The 25,287-nt window shown below is 37.4% G+C and overlaps 2 protein-coding genes across 3 annotated transcripts in view; both read right to left on the reverse strand.

The window, feature by feature from the left end:
* Positions 1-25,287, reverse strand: part of LOC101742945 (cadherin-23) — a 58,860-nt gene that overhangs the window by 15,310 nt on the left and 18,263 nt on the right. Inside the window, exons 5-19 of the mRNA XM_038014633.2 lie at positions 19,657-19,948; positions 19,211-19,383; positions 18,760-18,957; positions 17,791-17,984; positions 16,913-17,113; positions 16,500-16,777; positions 16,092-16,249; positions 15,527-15,682; positions 14,477-14,656; positions 11,541-11,675; positions 11,251-11,435; positions 10,007-10,266; positions 9,468-9,631; positions 8,610-8,777; positions 7,720-7,877 (exon numbers count right to left, since the gene is read on the reverse strand). Of these exons, the coding sequence (XP_037870561.1) occupies positions 7,720-7,877; positions 8,610-8,777; positions 9,468-9,631; positions 10,007-10,266; positions 11,251-11,435; positions 11,541-11,675; positions 14,477-14,656; positions 15,527-15,682; positions 16,092-16,249; positions 16,500-16,777; positions 16,913-17,113; positions 17,791-17,984; positions 18,760-18,957; positions 19,211-19,383; positions 19,657-19,948 (2,900 nt within the window). The remainder of the gene's footprint in view (positions 1-7,719; positions 7,878-8,609; positions 8,778-9,467; positions 9,632-10,006; positions 10,267-11,250; positions 11,436-11,540; positions 11,676-14,476; positions 14,657-15,526; positions 15,683-16,091; positions 16,250-16,499; positions 16,778-16,912; positions 17,114-17,790; positions 17,985-18,759; positions 18,958-19,210; positions 19,384-19,656; positions 19,949-25,287) is intronic.
* On the reverse strand, positions 608-7,416 carry LOC119629299 (uncharacterized). Of its 2 annotated transcripts, XM_062671384.1 has the most exons (5): positions 5,868-7,416; positions 5,384-5,497; positions 3,054-5,179; positions 876-1,379; positions 608-794 (listed from the first exon to the last, which is right to left on the reverse strand). In XM_062671384.1, the coding sequence occupies exons 1-5, from the start codon at positions 6,110-6,112 to the stop codon at positions 703-705; spliced, it is 3,081 nt and encodes a 1,026-aa protein (XP_062527368.1). In that variant the 5' UTR covers positions 6,113-7,416; the 3' UTR covers positions 608-702. The 2 variants fall into 2 exon arrangements, with proteins under 2 accessions (XP_062527368.1, XP_037870562.1); XM_038014634.2 differs by having other exon boundaries at positions 876-5,179.

Below are 25,287 nucleotides of genomic sequence, written 5' to 3' on the forward strand. Positions count from 1 at the left end.
CCAGGATCCACCGCCCATTTTTGCACTTGATTACTATCAAGCTAATTTTCCGTGAGTAGCTTTATTTTGATGAGACGCCCAATAATTTCCTATACGAAACTCTCGATTGTGGTAGCTAACAGAGGTAGCGAGGATAAAATATGTTGATTTGATGATTCTCAAATATTTATTACTAACTGAATTTTTTTTTGTTAAATCTCAAGACAATTATCTAAATTATTCGAAAAAATATTTGTCCTACAAAATCTATGGTTTGATCAAAGAGTCCCCTCTTTCCGACATGTATCGATAACAAGGTCATCATAAATGATTACTAACCAGCTGATTTTTTTTTTTTTACTTAGTTAATATTTATGTAATTTAACAGACATATTGTCCTACAAATTGCGCGGTACGTTATCCCGGTCCTACGCTCAGAAATTGTTAATACCACAAGACCATTTTTCTCATTACTAACTGTAGGACAAAAATATCATATAATAGGTTAGTGTGTTCTCTGCCCAAATGAAACAACGTCCTACAAGAAAACAGGTATGTATCACTAGTCCGACAAGAATTGTAATTTTTTCGTTTTTCTATTTGTAAAATAAGATACAGTGAAAAAATCTTTTTTAAAATTTAAATAACTTTATTTTTTAGTAATCTAGGTACAAAAATTTGTGTATTTATATATATATATATATATATATATATATAAAGAAATTAATCTTCATCAGATTCATCTGATAAATGTTCGCTACTAACATCGTTATCATCTTCATCTGTTTCACTTTCTTCACTCGTGATATCTGACTCTGTAATAACATGAAAAAATTAAGTAAATTATATAATAATGAATAATCAATCAATACATAAAAATAGTATTAATAGGTTACCTTGTAAGTCAGAAGATAATTCTTCAAATGATGGACTTTGGGGACCATCAAACCAATAATATTCATATTTACCATCAATTATTGTCCATCCAAAATTTTCTGGCAATTTTTCCGTGGGGCACCGCATGTGTGCATTACACCATATATTGCAGATGAATACAGTTCGTTTAATTTGTTGCAACAATTCTTGTTTTGTTGGTGGCAAACTGGAAGGATCATATCCTACGATTTTTTGTTTTAAAATTTTTTCATTGTCATTTTTTGATTTATACCCTTTTTCAAATAACTCATACCGTCCTTTATTCAGATCATTTTTTGTTTTTAATGAATACATTCTGCATACATACTCTTCAATAATTTGAACTACCTCATTCGATGTTGTTAATTCCGTATTTTTAATTCGTAGAAGTTGAATAAATGCCTCTTGAAAATTTTCATTTTTCTTTAAAATACTGAAAGGTTTCTTTTTTCCTTTACGAAAGAAAGCAGGATTGTAATCATTCCCTGTAAAAATATGGCATATGGCGAGTGAACAAGATAATTGATCTCCAAGCTTGGCATAAATTTCATTTATGTTTAAGTACATTTTTTTTTTATTCGTGCTTAAATTAATTATTATTTGAATTTTATCTTTTAAATGCTTAAAATTTGCCAACATTATTATTGGTATATCAGAATCTGTACAATGTATCTCCACACGATAGTTAGTATTAAATTGACAAATGTGGTATACTATTTTGGTATCAGCTTCTTCATGATAACAAGAGAAATTATAGTCAATGACTCTTTTTATTTTATTTTCACTAGACACCTCATAAATGTAACATTGATCATAATTAAGTTTAATAGTCTTTCCTGTGATCAAAGTAATAAATTCGTCCCTTGTCCAATCTTCAATTAAAAATTTTACAAATTTTTCTTTAAAATTGTTGCTCCTCAATAATTTGCAGAAATCTGAAGGACGATTATTGTCTTTACGTATTACGTCATATTGTATGTCATCTTCACCTCTCAGATTATGTTCAAAATCTTTAATACTGGGATTTTTGTATTTGTCAAATATAATATGTACTTCTTTTCTATTATATGTAAGTATTTTTAATATATGCATTGAGATTTTACCATATCTGTTTGGAAGGTTCTTCAATGTATGTAATAAATAAAATCCATCAACTAAGTGAATATCTGCTTCTGGAGGATTTACTATTTCAGTTTGATATTCTAGTAATTCATTAATAATTACAGATTTTGGGGTCTTGCAAATTGTTCCATTAGTATGACAGAGTGAAAATGGAATAGGAGCTAGAGGATAACTTAATGCTTTTTCTAAATCAATTTTATTTTTTAGTGACACATAAAGTAGACGACCAAAAACATCTCTTTGCATTTGAACTTCTTTCACTTTTCCATTAATTTTGACTTTTTGCGTATTCTTGTACTCAAAATTAATTATTTTATTTCTGGTAATGGCTTTATCAAACCTATCTGGTGTTACTCGAGACTCAGCAATGAAATTCTTATTTTGTTTTTCGCCCTCAATTTCAACTGATGATAAAAAGTTATATACTTCATCGTTCACCGACTGACCTTTCGATATATTGTAAAGATGATCTTCTGACAGTTCTAATCCAAAAGGGTTGGTGTACTGCTTTATTAGTTGCATTAGTACTTGTAAGTTTTTGGTAGATTTATTAATTGTTGATTTCTTTAAATCTTTCGTAATATCATCTGTTGATTTCATATTACAAAATTCCATCACTTTAGATATAACACTTGTACGTAGTGAGTGAGTAATTGACCATTTTTGTCTTGCAGAGAACGAGTTTGTAATGTTTACAATTCCAGAAGCTTTAGAAGCAGCATCAGCATTGATTGTTTGTTCAAGTGTTAAATCAACTGGGATTCTTGAAAACGGTTTTATTGTTCTTCGAATGCCCATAAAACTCTTTTGACAATCATCAAGCAATCCGGGATGTGTAGTTTCAATATTTATCAACTTATCCCAATAAATAGACATATACCTTGCATAATTATGGTGATTCATTGAAAAAAAAACATTTGTTATTTTCGGTAAAGTGTCTACAAACAAATTGAAGTCACCTATACGAATACTATATTCTAATTGAAGATAATATTCAACTAATCTTGTGTACATTAAATAAATTTGAGGTGTTTTACCATGCCTTCCATTTAAAGTTTCATTTTTATATTCTTCATATTTGTTAAATAATTTTTTTAAATTCTCATTGGTTATTTGTGGGTCATCATTCTGTTGTTCATTAAATATTTTTAAGTATTCTTTAATATTTTCCAGGTCCTGATCATGCTGCTGTAAAAACCTTTCCAAATGTAAATTCTGCAAAGCAAGAGAGAGTAAAGGATGAATTTTTCTGCATCGATTAAAGTGTTTTCCACTTAAAAACGAACTGATAGAACCACTGGCCAAAATTTCGCTATCTATAAGAATATTTGTTAACCCAGATCCACTTATAAATTTCCCGATAGCTTTCATGAATGATAACATTATGTGGAAAGGTCCAAAATTAATAAAAAGTTTTTCGAATTCATCCTCCGCACTCTGTATCCGTAAAGCAATCTTGGCCATGGCTAAATCGTAAGTAACGCTGAAGAAATCTTTTTGACATTCTGAAGCGATTTGCAAACTTCTACGCATCGTCTCTTTTACAACAGCTGGATCCGTGGGTGAATTATTAATTTGCGTTAAATACTCAATCTTTTGAATTCTACTGTCATCTTTTAAAATTTTGGCATTATATCCTACCCACATTGGCGTGTTTGAAATTTTTAAGTTATGGGAAAGTACCCATGTAAAATGCCTATGTTGAAAATTAATTAAATTTTGTGGTTCTTCAGGTGACGCTACACTACTACGCCAAAATTCTGGACGTCGTTGCTTCGCGTACAGTATATTTTCAAATGACTGTTCCTCAAACGAACGTTTTCTACGGCCAGCCAAATCACGAACATTACTTGAAGAATTCCGTTCAGCTTCTGTAGATGCATCGTTCCTTTTGATGATGTTCAATTCTTCTTCTGTAGGGATATTTTGATAAATGATACCCACTGTATCATGTAAGGTATTTTTACCAGAGCTTGTCTCTACATATCTGTCGTAATTATCCCACGCTACTCCAGATGATAATATAGAAGTTCGTTGAATGCTTGTTGGACATAATTGATTATTAGAAACACAACAGTATGCAGCAGACGTCTCCAATTCCAGTATACTTGGATAGGTGATGCAGTATCCTTGCCTGCTTAATATATCCACGACTTTTTTGCTTCCTGTGAGACTTTTTATGGTTATACCCAATAAAATATGCTTTCGCGGTTTAATATAACCTCTTGTAATGCTGTAGATAGAGTCCTGCGAAAAAGATGAAGACAATCTCCGAACCCGATCGCAGCTTTCTTTGCCAATACCGCTTAAAGCAGTAGTCCAAAATATATCTAACCATTTTGGAACATCGCACTCTCCTTCATTTAATACTTCACTGTCGATGAAATCTGTTAAAGGTTTTTTTTTTATTCCCAATATATTTTTTCGATATTTCAAGGCGAAATCTTTTGCTTCTTGTTCAAATAATATATCATTAATTTCTTCATCATCGATTGTTTCAATATCGATTTCAGATGATATAAAAAATTGTTGATTTGAAATATTGACCAATGATATTTTGTGTTTTAATTGAGTTTGTATATAGTCCTTGAGAGCTTGATTGCTAAATGTGGTAGCTTCTAAATTTGCGTGTTCATAAATTTCTTTTACAAATTCAGCATAACAATATTTCAAGTGAGCTAATGACATCACTCGTCGATTTGTAATAACTTCTTGCTGAATATAATTAATCAAGCGTTCTCTGGCAATTTTATGGCCATCTCGTTTCGTGGCCCAATCATTAGTTGGAGGTGGATTCATTTTCCTTTGGTATTTGGCAAAATAATTGACATTACATATATTATGATACGCCAAAAAAGTATCGTTAACAGAGTTATTTTCTTCTTGAATTTTCCGTAACATTTCTATATCGCCCAGTTCTGTAGAATAATTTTTAATTTTTTCTAGAAAGGGTATTTTGTTTTTAATTTTACGACAGTATATTTGTCGCCCTTTACGTTTTTTATTGACTTTTTGACAAAAAAAGCATTTCTTTGCTAACTCATCATCTCCAAAACTTTGTACTTCCGTTTCACAATCTACATTGTCCTCCTCAACAGTATTCTCCAAATCTTCAATATTACTGGTTTCATCATTAATTAATATCGAACTCTGGTCAATATTTCTGTAAATAATAACGTGCAAAACAATTTTATAATTAAAAAATAAATAAATAATTTCAAGAAGCTTTTTAGAGATTTGTACTTTTACAGAAACAATAATTGAAAAAAAATTGTAATGGCATCATTTAAAAGAGTAGATTCAGATGAACTTGTTTTTAAAAATGAACAATTACTAACAAATAAAAAAAATTATTTAATTAACTAACCGTGAAGTGCCTGGCAATGGGTCCGGTTCTACATTTTCAGCAGACGTTAAAGATATCGAAGAATCAATGATTCCAGTAGATTGAGACGCTGATGATGTTGAAGCTGGCTCAGTGCTGTGTATGAGAAATTATAAAAAAAAATTAAAAATTGTTTATTTGAGAAACATGCAAATAAATACAGTGTCTACATAAATATCACATAGAATCATCGATATTGAAAAAATTATCCCATATTAAATTAATATTTAGTCAAATAGTCATACAAAAACATAAATTTAAATGACAAAAAATTTAATAAGAAAATATTTAAAATATAATATACTATCAAAAATTATTGTTTAAAGAATGTAACAATAATACAATGCTACAATAGAATGTTACAATGCTAATGCTCGATTTCACATAATTACGTAAAAATATGAACTTAATAAATTATGTTTCAATTATTTTAAAAATAAAGTAAGTAAATATTCGATCGACTTACCTTTCATAAGACAAATATTTAGATTTCACTCGAAATTCTTTGTAACAAGAGGAATGATAACCTATTACTTCGTCATTCCAATTTTCAGGCAATATAACATCTCGATATTTATGTTGATGATGCTTTCGAGCAGATAGAAAAGTTTTGCAAGAAAGCCAAAAGTCTTTATTAAATTTCTTCACTTTTTCTCTTTTCTCTCGAAAAGTAGAGTTTTCACATAACGAATTACACAAAAAACACTCCATAATTATTTTGCAGCACAAAAAACATTTCTTGAAATTATTTATCAAGATAAAATAAAACACGTGGTCGACTGAGAAAATGTTTGCAGGCTTATGGTCAACACTAACGTGGGATACCTAATACGCAGTAAGCAATGCTCTGCGCATGCGTACCGCCGTACCGGTGTGACTCAGCTGTAGTAGCAAAATACAGAAACCCAAGCGGCACAACTTTTTTTTTGTTAATCTTTTGTTGAATTTACATTGACGATTATTAATTTTTTAATTTCTTTAAAATTTTTGAAAATAATCAAATCGACATATTTTATCATTGCTACCTCTGTTAGCTACCATCATTGAGAATTTTCGCATAGGAAATTGTTGGGCGACTCATCGAAACGAAGCTATTCACGAAGATTCAGCTTGATAGTAATTATTTTTACATCAAGGATCTGTACTACTACTTTTGAGCGTAGGACCAGGATAACGTACCGCGCAATTTGTAGGACAATATGTCTGTTAAATTACATAAATATTAACTAAGTAAAAAAAAAAAAATCAGCTGGTTAGTAATCATTTATGATGACCTTGTTATCGATACATGTCGGAAAGAGGGGACTCTTTGATCAAACCATAGATTTTGTAGGACAAATATTTTTTCGAATAATTTAGATAATTGTCTTGAGATTTAACAAAAAAAAATTCAGTTAGTAATAAATATTTGAGAATCATCAAATCAACATATTTTATCCTTGCTACCTCTGTTAGCTACCACAATCGAGAGTTTCGTATAGGAAATTATTGGGCGTCTCATCAAAACGAAGCTATTCACGAAGATTCAGCTTGATAGTAATTATTTTTACATCAAGGATCTGTACTGCTACTTTTGAGCGTAGGACCAGGATAACGTACCGCGCAATTTGTAGGACAATATGTCTGTTAAATTACATAAATATTAACTAAGTAAAAAAAAAAAAATCAGCTGGTTAGTAATCATTTATGATGACCTTGTTATCGATACATGTCGGAAAGAGGGGACTCTTTGATCAAACCATAGATTTTGTAGGACAAATATTTTTTCGAATAATTTAGATAATTGTCTTGAGATTTAACAAAAAAAAAATTCAGTTAGTAATAAATATTTGAGAATCATCAAATCAACATATTTTATCCTCGCTACCTCTGTTAGCTACCACAATCGAGAGTTTCGTATAGGAAATTATTGGGCGTCTCATCAAAATAAAGCTACTCACGGAAAATTAGCTTGATAGTAATCAAGTGCAAAAATGGGCGGTGGATCCTGGACTATTAAGGATGAAAAATGAATTAAACCACAATACTAATATACTACTATTTCACTTCTTTCACATGCACCAAATGGTACACGCACCATTTTTTTTGGAAGTACCTACAAAAATTGGTTAAGTCATATAAAAATGAAGAAAAAAGAAATTCGGTTAGTGGAGTTGGGCACAGTGATTTGAACATGAGCATAGTTTATTGATTACAAATAAACAATGATTCATAGTTTATTTTTGTTATAGTACGATTAAAATTGAATTTCAAATTTGAAACAAATAAAATCAACTATAGATTTCTGAATTTTCATATTCGACCATCGATTCACTTACACAATCTGCTTAAAAGCATTACGGCTTTCCCCGCTGAGGTATCCGAACTGATAGTTGTCCCAAGCTTCCACGACCAGATTGTAAGTCGCCTGTGATTCACGATCCAACCAATCTGATATAGTCAACGCTCCGGTGTCGCCATTTATTAGAAATTTTCCCTAAAATTTTCTTTTTTAATTAATATTCACAGATTGTTAGCTTATTACATAACGAACATGAATGAAGCTATGAAATCTAAAGAAGGGGGAAAGGCTGGCTATTTGGTTTAAGCGACATTTTCACAAATTTACAGGAGAACCATTTAAAGTTTAAAATTTGTAAAAAAAAGTCATGACAAAACAACTTCTTCAGCCATTTCAATGGGGTATACACAATTAGACTTCAAAACTTCACTTAAAAACATAGAATTGTTGATAGGTAGGCAGGCAGTCGCGGTAGGCAGCGGCTTGGCTCTGCCCCTGGCATTGCTGAAGTCTATGGGCGACGGTAACCACTCACCATCAGGTGGGCCGTATGCTCGTCTGCCTAAAAGGGATAATAAAAAAAAAAGTAATACCAAAAAAATTTACATATAATTACAAAGATATATGTCGCGTATTAAGCGAAATGTCGTTAAAACCAAATAGCCTTTCACCCTTCGCAGTGTAAATCAGATAATTTGTAAAAAAAAAAACCTAAGCCGTATATCTTGATAGTCGCTTTGCATAAAATCATATGAGTTTTGTATTATTTCAAGAGATCTTTTATATTAAGTGGAGTGATCATTGTGGTGGCGGTAGTGGGGTGGCCATCATTGGCTCACCTACCAATTCGGTGAATCTAGAATAACCCCTCGAGGTTACTACTAGAATAGGTAGCAAAAAAAAAGATCAAAAGACTAAAAATGTTACCTGCGTAGACGTTCTATCGAGGAGGTAAGTGATCTTGCCGTTTTCCCCGGAGTCCGCGTCTCTAGCGGACACCACGGCTATCACTGTACCCGGCTCGGCATCTTCCCTTACTCGATATTCAAAAGCAGACGACTCGAATACCGGATTGTTATCGTTCTCATCCAAGACCTACACATTCAAAAATGTTGCCATGTTTTAAAATACAGTCCCCTAGCCGCGCCAATAAAGAAACGAATCGAAAATGGCTTCTATGTACCTGCACTGACAGATGGTAGGGTCAACAAATAAAAAGAAAGATAGAAATTTTTTTTGTTTATTGCAAAAAAATATAAAAAAACAAAAGGGAATGTACTTTACTTTATTTTGGTGCCCTGGCAGAGAGGGAGGGGGGGTGGTGGTGTGTAAAATAAATAACAAAATAACCACGAAATAACGAACAAATGCAACAAATAACAACAGAATTTGAGAGAAAACAGAGCGCGTCTGAGAGCAAAGTCAGAACTGATATTTTTTTTGCATGCAGTACGCGCCATGTGCGACTAAAGACAGCAATAGTTTAGAGTGAGAGCGCATGATCGCCGCCGCCATTTTAGATTCGTTTCTTTATTGGCGCGGCTTTAATGTCTTTTAATATCACGTTTAAAATTATAAACAAGACGAATGATTATGATTTTTTTTAAATCAATGGATTTTTAAATATTAAATAAGGAAAAAAAAATATTAGATATATTTATCTGTAAATTCATATATACCTGTATGATTAAATCTACTATAGAGTACCGTGGTGGTATACCGCTGTATTTATTTATTATGTAAGGTGTGTTATTTTCATTTATTTATCTATAAACTTGTATGTACCTGTATGACTAAATCTACCACAGAGTACCGTGGTGGTATACCGCTGTCCACTGCTTTGACGGTAAGATTGATCCACGGATACAGTTCATGGTCGATTTTATTAGCAACAACAAGTTCTCCTGTTGTACTTTCCATGTGGACCATATTCAAATATTCTTCGCGACCTAAAAATAAAAAATAAAGAAATTGAGAGAGCGTTCGATTTGTGCCTTATTTTTTGGTATGCAAATGCTCCTCCAATACAAGATTCATTTTGATTAAATTATTACGCTATACTATCTGGTATCTATATTAATATATAAATCTACAGTGGTTTTTACGGATGTTCCGTTATTACTACTGAACCATGCATCCGATTGACTTGAAATTTGGTATCCATGTAGAAAATACATGTACCTATCCGTTAAATATGCTAATATTTATATGAATGTTGGGCTTCCTAATAATAATGACAATAAATAATAATGTTAATTTTAAATGCCCAGCGAAGCGGGCGAGTATAGCTAGTTATACATATATATTATACACCCATTAGCTACCTTCAACAAAGTAAACCATCGTCCTATTTCTATCCGCGTCGTCGGCGATAACATTTACGATATTCACACCGTTTTTCGAGTTTTCCGTTATCGATGTTTTGTAAAACGGCTTTCGAAAAACCGGATTATTATCGTTTTCATCATCAACGGTGACCGTTAGTGTTCCAGTGGCAGTTTGTCGTGGGCCAACGTCTAAAGCGGCCATGTCTTCAACTGTTATGACTAGTTTGAATGTTTCGATTTTCTCTCGATCTAGCAATCTGAAAAAAATAATATCGATATTATTTTAATAGTAACTAACATCGCGTGCTGTAGGTATTTCATTAATTCAAGTATTAAATATTGAGTGCCAATTTAAGTTCATGATGTCTATTATGTCATTATGTTAGTATATATGTCGACTTTACAATACAAATTGCCTTAGTTTTAATATGTATGTACATTAAAAACAACTCAATTTTCGATTTTACACTAAGCTAATTTTCATTATTTAGAACGATTGTTCCATTGTATTGTTAAAAAGCATGTGTAAATACCGGTACACGCTGGTGAATGGAGATTACATTTTAAAAAAATGCTATAGAAAAATTCGTTATTATTGAATTTGCTGCATGCAATGTAACAGGTATACAAGCCTATCAATTCGCGGGATCAATGACCTCAAGGAACTGTTATAGCTTTAGATTGCGGGTTCACGAAATGTGAATTTTTAAAACGATAATTATTGTTTGTGATTGGCTTTGAAACATAAATTATTATCGTTTCAGTTGTACGGATCATATTTTTCATTTATTAAATTTTTATTAATATACTAGTTGACCCGGCAGACTTCGTAGTGCCTCAATCGATAAATAAAAGACAAAACAAAAGTTTAGTTGTATAAAATAAACTTAAAACCAAACAAAAGGAATCCGTCAGAAGGGGGACACATCAAAGGGAAAACAAAATTGTTATTTTTATTTAATTCAAAGCATTTTCATATTTATCTACCTTTTAAACCTTCTTTGGGCTTCCACAAATAATTCAAGACCTAAATTAGCCAAATCGGTCCAGCCGTTCTCGAGTTTTAGCGAGACTAACGAACAGCAATTCATTTTTATATTTATTAATAAATAATATATTAATCTATTTCTTCATATTTATACAGAATATTAAGGTGGAATCTAAGGTGTTTAGGTTAAACAAAAATGATTTGTTAAACACAGATCAATGGTAAGGATATATAAATATTTATTAAAACTAACCTGACAACCCTTAAAGTTCCGTCGACGGCGTTCAAATCCCACAAATTCAAAAAATCGTACTCATTAATCGATATCGGTATGCCGTCTTCGTTTCGGGCGACACTATTAGCTTTATCGATACCAAATCTCAGTACTGGCTGGTCGTCTAGATCGAATGCCTTGGCTCGATATATTTCTGTTCCAACCTAGTATTATAAAAATTGTATTGATTAAAGATAAAGTAAACAATGCTGTTGATATACATATGTACATCAAGTGCGAAGTCTGGTATAAAACTTTCTTTAGCTGACCTGAATGTTTTCACGGACTACAACGGATCCCGGCTCAACGAGAACTGGTGGCTTGTTGTTTACGTCAACTATGGTGATATTCACCAAAACAGCTGCGCTCAGTTGTTGATCTCCAATGCCGCCATCGAGTGCCACCTATTTGAATAATTATCGATTACTACCATTATTCGATTTTCATTATCAAATTCAAATTGACAAGCGACGCAGTAATTTATTTACTGGTGGTAGGACCTCTTGTGAGTCCGCGCAGGTAGGTACCACTACCATGCCTATTTCTGCCGTGAAGCAGTAATGCGTTTCGGTTTGAAGGGTGGGGCAGCCGTTGTAACTATACTTGAGATCTTAGAACTTATATCTCAACGTGGATGGCGCATTTACGTCGTAGATGTCCATGGACTCCAGTAACCACTTAACAACAGGTGGGCTGTGAGCTCATCCACTCTTTTAAGCATTAAAAAAAATTGCAGCTGATTGCCGGTGTTATAACGATACGATGAAGATATTTTATGATACTATAAATTAAGCCGCAAGTAATTGATTAGGTAAGTATACTTCTAAGTTCGACTTGTTATACGTTCGCTGTCCCACCCTTTATAGCCCTTTACGCGTGACTGCTCCGCAGTAATAATAGCCAAGGCGGTGGTAACCTAACCTTTTTTTTTTTTTTTTTTTTTTTTTTTTTTTTTTTTTTTTTTTTTTTTTTTTTTTTTTCGGGGGGAAATTCTCATGGACTACCTCCGCCTGGGGAAAAGCGAAGGGGCGTGCCGGACTCCTACCGGCTAAAACCACCCCAGTGTCCACCCACACGTGCGCGCAGGGCCGCGGGAATCCAAATTCTTCCGCAGCCCCACACCAGTGCTGGCCCGGTCTATCCAGGCCTCGTCTCCTGCACGGAGTAGTGAGGCGTTCAGCTACTCCGTGCATCGCCTCAGAGGCACGCGCCGACACCCGCATGCGCCTCCGTCTCAGGTCCATCGAATAGGGGGCGAGGGCTTTCCCAAGTCCCTCGCCCCTGGACCCATTCATGGGGGGCGGAAAAGGGCGTTGTCCGCCCTTGTCCTGCGCCCGGTGCGCCTTCTGCGGCCGGGAAAGGGAGTCGAGATCTCCCTCTCCCGTTCTGCAGTTTCCTTCTGCGACATCACGTCCTCGCAGAAGGACACCACCGCGTTCCACGACTCTGCGCTGCTGACCATCCTCCGCACTACGGCTGGCAGCGACAGATCGCTTCCTACTTCATTTGTGAGGACACGGCGCTGCTCCTCCCAAGCTACACACTCGGCGAGCGTGTGTTGCGCCGTGTCCTCCCCGCAGTGGACGCAGTGGTGGCACCGAGCGTCCGGCTCCCTGTCTATGCGGTACAGGTACTTGCCGAAGCAACCGTGCCCCGACAGCACCTGTGTCACCCTAAACGACAGGGATCCGTGCCTTCTCCCGAGCCAGTCGTCGAGTACTGGCCGGATCGCCTCGACGGTTGCGAGGCCGGCGGTAGGGCGCAGAAGCCTTTGCCGCCATTCCGCCACCAAGGCCAGACGGAGCTCCTCTCGGTGCAGCGCGATCTGCCGCTGCACCAGCCTCGAGCCCCGTGCCCGCTCTTCCTCGCGCCATCGATATAATGACGCGAGTACTTTCGCCTCTAGGTCCCATGGCGGGGATCCGGCCAGGACGCAAGCCGCCTCGTAGGAAATCGTGCGGTACCCGCGGATGACTCTGACGGCCATCACCCTCTGCGGCTTACGCAGAATGGCGAGTGTGCTGGCCGTCATGTCCATCGCCCACACAGGGGCCCCATACAGGGCCATGGACCGCACGATTCCCACGTACAACCGCCTACAGGCGGCGCTCGGGCGCCCCAAATTGGGAAGCAACGTTGAAGTGGTAACCTAACCTAACCTAACCTAACCAACCCATGCAAGCTTACAACACTGGTGCTAGCAGTAGGGACACCAGTAAAAACCGATTTTCCAGTAAAAGCGGTCGTAGTACGCTAATAGTCAGAAAAGCCACTGCCTTCTTCGGCGAATCCCTTAGTCACCAGTTATGACACCCACGGACTACAGGGCGGTGCTCTTCCATTAAGGCTGGATGGTAAGTTTCGAAAGCCAGACAAGCGGTTAAGTTTTATTAGGAGCTTAAAGTGAAAGCACCCCATTAACTATTAAAAATACCTAGATATGTTTTTATTTCATATCTACTGGGTGTTAGGAGACCGCTTCCGAAAACGAAGACAGACGATAGTACTAATGACACCTTTGATGATGAGACCGAAAAAAATTTATCCTGATTTAAAAAAAAAAAAATCTTTAAAATGTTTTATTAGCATTATTTACGCTCCATCATGTTAGTACAGCTAAATGAAACGATAGTTTCATAAAAAAATACTTTACTTTACACTAAAAAATACCAGCAATGAAACACAAAATCAAAAACAGCTGATGCTCGGATCAACGAACATCCTGGCGCGGCGTGGCGGGGGCGCGGTGCTGATACCGCGCTCCCCAAAATTTACAACTTTGTAGGTACAAAATCTTCGTTTTCGGAAGCGGTCTGTTTTTTTAAGTATTTTATGACCTGGTAACTAAGACCTTTAAGTCATGTCTAATTTAAATTTATATTCTTATTTTTATGAAAAATGATAATATGGAGTGAAATGAAATGAAGATAATTAATTTTAGACATTAATCCACTGGGATGAATTTTAATGAACTGAGATGAGATGATATTGGGATGAAATATAATCTCAGTAAATTGGTGGTCATTTACTGAGATTTTTTCAATGGACTTTTTGGAGGATCCCAAGAAGTAACGTCTAGCGGCTTTGTTTCATTTTCCCACAGTCGGAAGCGATCTCCTAACACCCAGTATGACCATAAAACATACTCAAAAAATATAAAAAATAAAATAACTTTAAAACACTGCGATTTTACGCCATCCCTTACCACTGTCAAAGTGTAGTGCGTGCTCTTCGGATTAGTTTTGTCCGGGTCTAACGTAGAGCCATTAGCGACCGACACGACTCCAGTGCGCGAGTCTATGACGAACTTGTCGCTGGCGCCGCGCTGTATGCGATAAACTATACGATTATTCGGCGACGATCCGTCTGCATCTCGCGCCTTTACCTACAAGAACAACAATCAATTAATTCATAACTGAATTTATCATCAAAGTCTTCAACTTTGAGACACACGGTCGAAGTTTGAGAACCTACATTCTTTGTCATCGTTGAAACAAATAATTTCAGCACATTTTTAATGACTTCAATATTCCTGTAAAATTCTACTACCCACATTTACCTTTCTCCCTCCTCTATTTATTTATTTATTTTACCTCTAGAAGATTTACATAACAATTGAATAAGAGTGGTTTAAGGTACGGTCACCCTGCCCTGTTGGGTACCACTTATATAATTTTACCGCCAAGCATACGCATGTTCGGAAGACTAGATGTTTCGTTTTAAAATACTTGAGAGTCCCATGTAATTTTTATGAACTTTGAGAACCACCATCCACCAGCTAATAGTAAGATCCTAGCTTATCTTTAACAGTTAAAAAAACGTGTGGCACTCGGGAACTGCCGCGGTAAAGCTATTGGATAGCATTTTTTCTCAACTTATGCAATTATAATTAGACAATGATAATTTAATATTAAAACAATAATAAAACAAGACCACGCTATATTAAACATTAATAAAAGCAAAACATTAACTGTCCTCTTCACACTCATAAGCTAGACCGCGTAAAAGAGAGAGATGGGCAGACTTTTCATGATGCGCATGCAGTGTGACGTCACGCTACACGCTTATTCACAAACACTACACAAGCGCAACGTGCGAATGTGTCAAACGCGAGCTACATGGTAGGCGGAGTGAGGGGTGTTAGGTTTTTTTCGTTACGGAATTTCATGATTTGGTCGCCGCGCTCAAGGCCCGCGTTAGAAGCTATGCAATAGCTTAAAAAAGGACAACAAAGTATTAAAGTAAATATACTTACATCGAGTACGCTAGTACCGCCAGGCATGTCTTCAGGTATGGACCGTTTGTACATAATCTGCTGGAACATTGGCGCGTGATCGTTAACGTCTTGTACGTAAATTGTAACGGGCACCGTAGACGAAAGGGACGGCTCTCCGAAATCTCGAGCTCTAACCTAAAATATTTGGTATTATCACAAATAACTTCCGTTACACAGTTACACAATAAAATATATATTCAAATAAAAGGATAGATTTTAATTTTGAAACTGTAAGCATAACATCAGAAGTAGGTAATTATTTTTCATAATAGTTCAGTTATTAATAATTTAATTATGGTAGCGATTATTTTATAATAATTAGTATGCTCGATTTAAAATGACGAGATAATCTACAGTTGAATCAAATCAAAGAGGATTGATTATAATCATTCCGTGCCTAAAAAAGAGGATGATACATCAACTTTGATTTGACAAAAAAAAATATTTGGCTCTGATTTAAAAAAATTAAACTTACATTTTATAAATTTTATTTCAAATGAGCCAGCGTATTTTACACTAGGAAGCTGGTCTTTTATTGACTTACAGTTAAATGTATGGGACGAATGTTGCCATTACCGCCCGGTAATTGTTCAAAGTCCAATCCTCCTTTTGGTGTTATTATACCCAAATTCGGGTCTATGGTGAAATTATTTTTGTAGTTGCCTCCAACAATCGAATATTCTATGTGACTATTTTTTGTACCTTAAATAAATATATAAAATTTTGTTTAACTTTCAGATTGTTCGTTTACATTCCACTAAAAATGCAAACTGATTCCAGACTGTAGCGTTTTAACCTTGAGATGGATGACGGCTTTCAGATTGTGGCAATATTATTTTTTAATATTGACCCCACATTGATCCCACATTTCAGATTTTGTGATAGTTAGAAACTACCAAGTTACTATATTTTTTTCTATAGTGGCAACATTATACAACAACTTCAATCATACCATTTAAGTCGATGTCCCTGGCTTCCAAAAACAAAGGAGTTTCGAATTCAATTTCATTCTCCAGCAGTCTAGCTTCGTATTTATTAGCTAGAAATATTGGGGCGTTGTCGTTGACATCTTCGATGTTTATAATTAATTGAGCAGTATTACGGTTGCCCTTTCCTAAGTCGTCTCTTGCTTCAACGGTGAGGTAATGCCGCGTAATCAGTTCGCGATCGAAACTGTCTCCTCCAGCTTGTTTTACTGTGATCACCCCAGAAATAGGGTTAAGGCTCAATCTAAGGAAGAACAATGTATGTTAAATCTGAAAAACTGCATTTTAAATCTTATGTCCAGAGCATACAGATGGATTTACAGTGGATTAAATTTTAATAATTGTTTACACGGTTTTCATTATTTAGTTTAAAACTTACAAATTAGCAATGCTCCCTCCCAAGTTAGTGTACCGTATGCCTCTGGTTCCATAACTATCAGAATCTTTGTCCAGAGCCTGTACCCAAGCTACTGTTGTACCGACACCACAGTTCTCTGGTATTGTTACAGTGTACAATGATTCTGTGAACTCTGGAAAGTTGTCGTTCTCATCCTTTATATGCACTGTGATCGGAACTATGCTGAAATGTGAAATGAAAATAAAGACATTTGTTTGTTTATTGTTATAGTGAATAACACCCTTGCTGTTTGTAGTTGAAAGATTAGTTTCTTAAAAGCAATTAAGGACAGTTACCTATCGTAGACCTTCTTCTTCTTTTAGATAATTTGGCTCCAACGCCTTTGGCATTGATTTTGCCAATGTCAAAGTAGACCAGTTTTTGATGAAATTCGAAATGTGATATAATATGCGGTACCATCAAATTGTCTGCATATTAATGATCTATTTTTGACGTGAAACAGTCATTAGATTTACCAAGTCATAGCCTAAATCAAATGTTGAGGCAGTTGTTGTACAGTTGGAGCTTCAACCTCATGTGTCAATATGGGTGGCGCCATTCATGTTGATATCTATAGGTTCTGGACACACCTTTTTTATTATTGCCTTTGTAGGCAGACAAGTATAGGGCCCACCTGATGGTAAGTGGTTACCGTCGCTCATAGACGTCAGCAATGCCAGGGGCAGAGCCAAGCTACTGCCTACCGTTAAGTGTGGCGTCATCCATCTTGATGCAAATAGCAAAAGCCAAGATTGCAATGTTTCATCATTAGATATACTGCAATGTCATTGATCGACTCCATTAAACATTATAAGCTTATCTTAAAAATTATTTATAGCAACAACTAGTATAAATCAAACCTCATTTTTGGTTCTTTGGTAACTATTTCTTTGGCGACTAGACTGAAGTTCATAACTGTTACTTTTTCATAATCCAAGAAAGAAGGATCATTCACTCTTATAAGAAATGATGCTTCATTTATTCCTTTAAAAGGTGTTACGTCAAATACTCCATTGTCATCAATAAGGTACAATTCAAATGTACCATTCTTTCCCTGAAACAAATAAATTATATGAACATGCTGTTGAAAAATGTACTAAAATAATAATTACATACCTATATACATATCGCGCACATACGGTGCTATAAAGTCATTTAAGCAATTTTTTTGACACTGAACTGAGTATGAGAAAATACATTTTTTAGTTATTAGTTATAGAGTATTATATATTAGTTATAGTTATTAGTTATAGAGTATTATATATATATATACATATATATATTAGTTATAGAGTATTAAGCAGTAGGCAGCGGCTTGGCTCTGCCCTTGGCATTGCTGAAGTCCATGGGCGATGGTAACCACTCACCATCAGGTGGGCCGTATGCTCGTCTGCCTACAAAGGCAATAAAAAAATAAAAATAAAAATATTAGTTATAGTGAGACGAGAGAGATTTTTATTTTTACTGATAAAGTTTGTAGTTTAAATATTATCATTTTATTTCTATAGCCTAGCAGAACTATATAAGAATTATATAGTAAGATGTCGAATTTTCCAACGTTTCTCCTGAAAAAAATACATAAATTGCTAAAGTGACATTATCACACCGTATGTGTGATATAATAAGACAATCTCTATCATTGTTATTTCCTAATCCTACTTTTTTAAGCTAAGCTCTTATTCAGAGGAGGCCTGCAATATACTCGAAATATTTCCTACAATATAATTTTTAATATATTGTTATATGTAAGAATTACGTAAAAATTGCATTTATCAAATAATATACAGCTTGGCCATTAGGTGTTATAGATTAGGAAAAATAATTCTTACTTGATCATAATCAAAGACTTCTGGTATGGCATCTTGCAGTAATGTGATGGGTGTACTTTGCTGAGCATTCTCTAACACTTCTCCAACATATCTAGGACTTCTGAAACTTGGTGTTTCATCATTCACATCTGTTACTATGATTGTAACTTCAGTTGTGGCACTTGGCATTGGTGACACTTCATGGGATTCTTCTGTGGCCTATAAATACATTACAAACCTAGCTAGTACTTTTTGTTTGTAATTTCTAAACTAAAATGGTTTATTAAGTCAATTTTTTTTAATTCTTCTATGCTTTTAAAACAAAATTGTAATAAAATATATGCTTTTAAAACAAAATTGTAATCTATTTCCATATTATAATTTTATAAAAAGGTTTCGAAAATCAAGAACTTAATTTACAAATATGACGATACACAGATCACTTGGATGTATTATGTATTAAAATACAAACCAGTATTTCCAATATATAAGCTCCATTGCTATTATTAGGATCCTCTCTATCAAGCTGGTTGACGGTGTATACAATTCCAGAACTGCTATCAATGTCAAAATTCTCTTCACCACCTGATATGATGCTGTATGAGATACGGTTATTGATACCACGGTCTCCATCAATTGCTCGCACTGAAAAAATATTGATAGAAAAGGTTTAATTTTATCATTTATATATGAGATTTATTGTCGTTTTATAGTGGGTCAGTACCAAATGAACGATATTGATTTTATACTTTGATAAGAGCTTACAGATAGAGGACTAACAGCCTGCCAGTTGTAGACTTTCTTCTACTTGTGAATGGTACTATAAAATAAGGTGTTGTAATTGTAATGGAACGGTGGGACTGTAAAGTTCAAAAATTAAAGTGATATGAATAAAATACTTCTGTTCCAATTACTAACCTTGTAGTACAGCTGTACCAACTGGCGCATCCTCACTGATCCGTGTTACTGGACTGGCCACTACAAACTCAGGAGGTTGATCCTCTACGTCTTGAACTTTAATTAATATAGCAGCAGTCCCAGTGTTCACTTTTCCTTGATTCGCTCGGTCAACAGCAAGAACCCGCAATTGGTACAAAGGTTTGCGCTCATAATCTAAACGATTATTAAGCCGGATTACACCTTTCCCGTTTACTGTTTGTACGGCGAAGTTTTCGACATCACCATCTAATTCTTGAAGATAGTACAGGACCTAGAAAATTTTAAGTTATCAAACTTATCAAAAGGAATAGTATGATTCTGTATGATATTTAAGTTTCTTTTGACGTTTAGTTTTGTTTTGAAATATATTTGACAACTGACATATGAAAATATGTCAGTTTCTGCTTCAGAAATTTTTTAATTGTCCTAGAGTACAAAAAACGACCTTTTTTTCCTATCTAAGCTGAGACTGCTGAGAGCCTTGAGAGGCTATCTCAGCGTAACCTAACTAGTAGGTGAGCTGACGGGGCTCAAACCTGACGACGTTGCTAACACGAACCCTAGCAAGAACCGTGCTTCGCAGAATCTACCACCGGATCGGAAACGCGACCCACTGAGAAGATCCGGCGAGAAATGCAATAGGCGAGGAATGTCTGAAAGTTAATTTACGCTGGCGACGGGTTCGACGAGAACGATGACCGGTGCTTGAGGTACCTAAAAGCACCGTTAGTGGATTGGAAGGTTCCGAAATGACGTGTTTGGGGCGACGTCGACTGCTTTCCATTCTGTCCGCAGGATCGGGAATGTAGTTACCGGCGGCTATGATGAGAGGGTTCTCGGGTCGTGCCGCTTTATCGAAGTGGGAAACACGACCAATAAAACTTCACACTATTCCACATGAATTTAAACAAATTTCATTTACTGAAAGTTCACTTAAAAGTGTAAAAGTGTAAGTTAAATATTGAATAGAGAAATGGTTAAATAGTTGAAAGATGGGATATTTTTTAAGCCCTGCTACTTTTTTAACAAAATAGTGCTAATTTGAATTGCAGTTATTCCAAACATGAAACTGTTCACTGTTCGTGTCCTGAGATGAGTTAGCCTTTCTGAATATTCTGAATGTTGTAAACTTATATATACTTTGCTTAAAGCAGTCTTTCTCAAAGTGGGCGATAACGCCCCCTGGGGGGCGTTTGAAACCTAGAGGGGGGCGTTAAGGGGGCCAGGAAAAAATGGGGGGCGTTGATGTGGGTTAGGGGGGCGCTGTAAAATTTGTAATTTCATTTACTTAATTTACCCATTACCGTCCAATGTCAAATAGTATAGTAAGCCTAAATAGCTCACTTATTGTAAACATTGTTTACTATTTTATTTCTATATAATAATAGGTTGGGGAAAAAGTTTCTTCGCATTTTTTAAGAACATTCACAACATTTTTTAATATAGTTTATTCGCATTTAAGTAAAGTATGTCGGTACCATTTTGTTCGATAACTTTTTGCCATCTTGTAGGTAGGGACATGATCCCATTGCTATAGAAAATTTGGGGCTTCTGATCAAAATACCGCGACAATTGGTTTTGGCAGTCCTCTCGTGATGTTAACCTGACACTGCCTAAAGAATTCTGAAGAGACCGAAACAGGTAGAAATCTGAAGGTGCAAGGTAACACCTCCCAGCCAAGCTCTCTTAATTTTTGCTGAGTGGCTAAAGATGTGTGAGGTCTAGCGTTATCGTGATGAAAAACCACACCCCTTCTGTTGATTAATTCCGGGCGCTTTCTCTCAACTTCTTGCTTTAATCTCATCAGTTGTTCGCAGTAGAGTTCAGAATCGATGGTCCTGCCTGGTGGTAACAGCTCATAATGTATAATGCCCTTCCAATCCCATCACACACACAGCATCACCTTGTTGCGAGTTAACCCGGGTTTTGCCAGAGTCTGTGAAGCCTAACCGGCCTTTGACCACAACCTTTCTCGTACGTTCTTGTCGTACGTGATCCACTTTTCATCACTAGTTATCAGCTTCTTCAAAAATGGTTCGGTTTCATTAAGTCGTAATAAAGAATCACAAATGAGTACACGGTTCATTAGGTTTCTCTCAGTGAGCTTTTTTGTGTACCCAGTTTTTTTCAAATGCGCCATAACTATTTTGTGGTCAATTCCCAGTTCTTCAGTTACGTCGTAACTATTGATATGCCAATCTTGCCCCACTTTTTCAAAAATGGCATCGATTTTATCCGTAATAGGGCGACCAGAGCGACGTGCATTTTCGACATCAAAATTTTCGGATTGAAAACGCTTAAACCAAATTTGTGCTACTCTCACAGAAGTGTCTAAGAAAAATATTGCGATGTTTATGGACCTAGTGCAGTGGCACTAGGTCCATAAACATCGCAATATTTTTTCACGGCTGGCGTTGCTTTTTTACCTCTTTTGTAGTAAAATTTTAAAATGTATCGAATATCTTCATTAGATTCACTCATCTTGACAGTACGAAAAATAAGTAAAATCACACATCTTCCTAATTTTAATTTGGAATTATCTTCTTTCGAACTTAAGCTTTTAATGATACCAAAACCAGCCAGATACAAATAGTATAGCCAAGGAGATTTTATTACAAGTTTATACATTTTTAAGCTATTGCATAGCTTCTATCGCGGGCCTTGAGCGCGGCGACCGGATCATGAAATTCCGTAACGAAAAAAACCTAACATCCCTCACTCCGCCTACCATGTAGCTCGCGTTCAACACATTCACACGTTGCGCTTGTGTAGTGTTTGTGAATAAGCGCGTGACGTGACGTCACACTGCATGCGCATCATGAAAAGTCTACCCATCTCTCTCTCGCGCGGTTTAGCTTATGAGTATGAAGGGGACAGTTAAGGTTTTGCCTTTATTAAGGTTTAATATAGCGTGGTCTTGTTTTATTATTGTTTTAATATTAAATTATCATTGTCTAATTATAATGTCATAAGTTGATAAGTTGATGCTAGGCAATAGCTATACCGCCGCAGTTCCCGAGTGCCACACGTTTTTTTTTTGTCAAGAGGAAATCGCCGGACTTCCGCCCTTCACTGTGGATGGAGGGCGGGGCATGTCGGAGTCGAACCGACTAAAACCTCTTGTCGCTCAACAACCAGCATCCAAACCTCGCATGAGACAGAGCTCATGAAAAGGCAAAGGAGGGAAAGTGAAGCGTTTAGTGCGGAGCACATCTCTCCCATCACCCTCCCCCTTGGGACGCCGGACTGGTGGTCGTCGGCGCCACGACCACCAGCCCTCTCGGTCGGCAGGCTGTCCGAAGCCCGCCTAGATGGCCCCGGTTAGAATGGTCTATACTACGGAATACCCCGCTGGGTCAGAACCAGCGTGGGTTAAGGATAGCCAGCCTTTCATCATCCGGATGCTCATGCGTAAAACGTGTGCAGATCAGCTTCCACATCGTCTTCTTAGGCCCCCTTCGCCGGTCCCCAGGCCGACATGTGAGGGAGATCCGAAACACTTAGAGGGCCAGGGCTTGGGCGAGGTTCGCCTCCCTGGAACCCGCTCGATGGCGGCGGGCCTGTGCATCTCCCACGCGCCCCGCCGCCTCCTTTAGCGAGATGGTGCACTCGCAGAAGTCGAGCATCGCCTTTCACGACTCGTCGTCACCGAGCATCGATGCCAGAACAGTCGTTTCCTATTTTTGCGACGAGGACACGCCGCCGCCCCTCCCATGCGGGGCAGGCGACGAGCGTATGCTCTGCCGTGTCCAAGTCGCAACCACAATGGTGGCACTCTGCCGTCGGTTTGGCTCCGATCCGGCGGCAGGAACTCACCGAAGCAACCATGCCCAGTGAGTACCTGCGTGAGCCGGAAAGTGAGGCGTCCTCTGTCACGATTTAACCAATTCACAAGAACCGGGCGAATCGCCTCGACGGTCCTACGACCAGCCGAAGGTTCGACCAGCCGCCTGGACCATGACTCCAGCACGGACCGCCGAGATTGGGCCCTCCGCGCTCTGACCACACCGGGGCTGGGACGCGCCACGCCCCGGGCACGAAGGTTAGCCCGCCGCTGATAGTCAGCGGCGGGCACCTCCGCCTCCAGGACCCAAGGTGGCGTCCCAGCCAGTACACACGCCGCCTCGAAAGAGATGGTGCGATAACCACGGATGATCCTGACCGCGATGGTGCGTTGCGGCCGTTGCAGCAACTTCACTACCCCCAAGGCCAGTGACTGGCCCCACGCGGGCGCCTCGTATAAGGCGCGTCACCTGGTCAGGCCCCCCGATGTTGGGAAGAAGCCGGCTTAACACGGCGGCCACCCCCAACAAACGAGGGACCAGGTTCTGAAAGTGAACACGGAAGGTCCAACGACTGTCCAGAATGAGGCCGAGGTACTTCAACTGCACCCCGACCCGATACGGACGCCTCCAACCACTATATGGGCATCGACAGGTGGCACTCTCCGCGGCCTGTGGAACCACATGGCCTCGGTTTTACTGAGTGTCACGTCGAGGCCTAATCTCCTGATTTTGCCGATGACATGCGCCGCCCCAGCGGTGGCAAGACGAGCAAACTCAGCAAAACTCCCCCCGGGACATGACCAGCGTGTCGTCTGCGTAACAGATTAGGCTTAGGCCCGGGAGGAGGGCACCTCTCAGTACCCAGTCATACCCGATATTCCACAAAAGGGGGCCGAGCACCGACCCCTGTGGAACACCGCGCACGACCGGGAACCTGTGCACGATCCCACCGTGCTCGGTACACGTGACCGATCTGTCCTCCAAGTAGGAAGCCACCAGTCGGCGAAGGTAGGGGGGCACATCGTGTCTTACCAGGGGCATTTTTTTTAATAAAAGAACACTTATTGTGGCATAAATATTATTATGCTGTCGGGACACTTTTTGTAAATAATAATGTTATTTACAAAGTCGTAGTACATTATTTTATTCTATCATCGATAGTTTTCGTAGGGCACGCGACGTAAATAATATTTTAGGTAAATTTTTTTTACATCTTGTGTTATTGGAGTTTTAGTAAGGATACCTAATTTTTTTCAAAAAAGAATATAGCCTATGTCGCTCGGGAATAGTGAAGCTTCCAAATAGTGAAAGAATTTTTCAAATCGGTTTAGTAGTTTCGGAGCCTATTGAATACAAACAAACAAATCTTTCCTCTTTATAATATTAGTATAGATATTAATTATTACAAACGCTGACTTAGGCGGCGGTTTTATTTTAACCAGTTCTAAATTATAAACTAAAATTCTATGAAAAATTACCCATATTTATCTATAATACGAAATGATATTAATTTATTTTTCGTAGTTTCCTTCCTTCTTGCGTCGATAATCCTCAGTGCTGAGGGTCGTGGCCTCCTTTAATAACTTTCTCCTGCATCATCTTGCACCATTCCTGCCTGTCCTCGGCTGTGTGGATAGCAACGTGGACTGAGGTATTGAGAGTGGAGCGTATTTGGTCCAACCAGCGCATTGGATTTCTGCCTCTGTGCCTTCTCCCGCATACCTTGCCTGTTACCAGCAGCTTTTCCATATTGTCACCTCTCTTTTTGGCGATATGTCCAAAGATCTCGAAACTTCTCCGCGCGCATGTAGTGCGGAGGTGCATT

The sequence above is a fragment of the Bombyx mori genome, chromosome 12, assembly GCF_030269925.1.
Source record: "Bombyx mori chromosome 12, ASM3026992v2".
Taxonomy (NCBI): Eukaryota; Metazoa; Arthropoda; class Insecta; order Lepidoptera; family Bombycidae; genus Bombyx; species Bombyx mori.

What these genes read in the sequence shown, in the direction of transcription:
- LOC119629299 (XM_038014634.2), bottom strand. Translation starts at nt 6,112, where the DNA reads ATGGAGTGTTTTTTGTGTAATTCGTTATGTGAAAACTCTACTTTTCGA. An exon ending in CCATTGCCAGGCACTTCACG is followed by an intron (nt 5,180 to 5,383) that starts GTTAGTTAATTA and finishes TATTATTTACAG; the next exon opens with AAATATTGACCAGAGTTCGA. An exon ending in ATTATCTTCTGACTTACAAG is followed by an intron (nt 795 to 875) that starts GTAACCTATTAA and finishes ATGTTATTACAG; the next exon opens with AGTCAGATATCACGAGTGAA.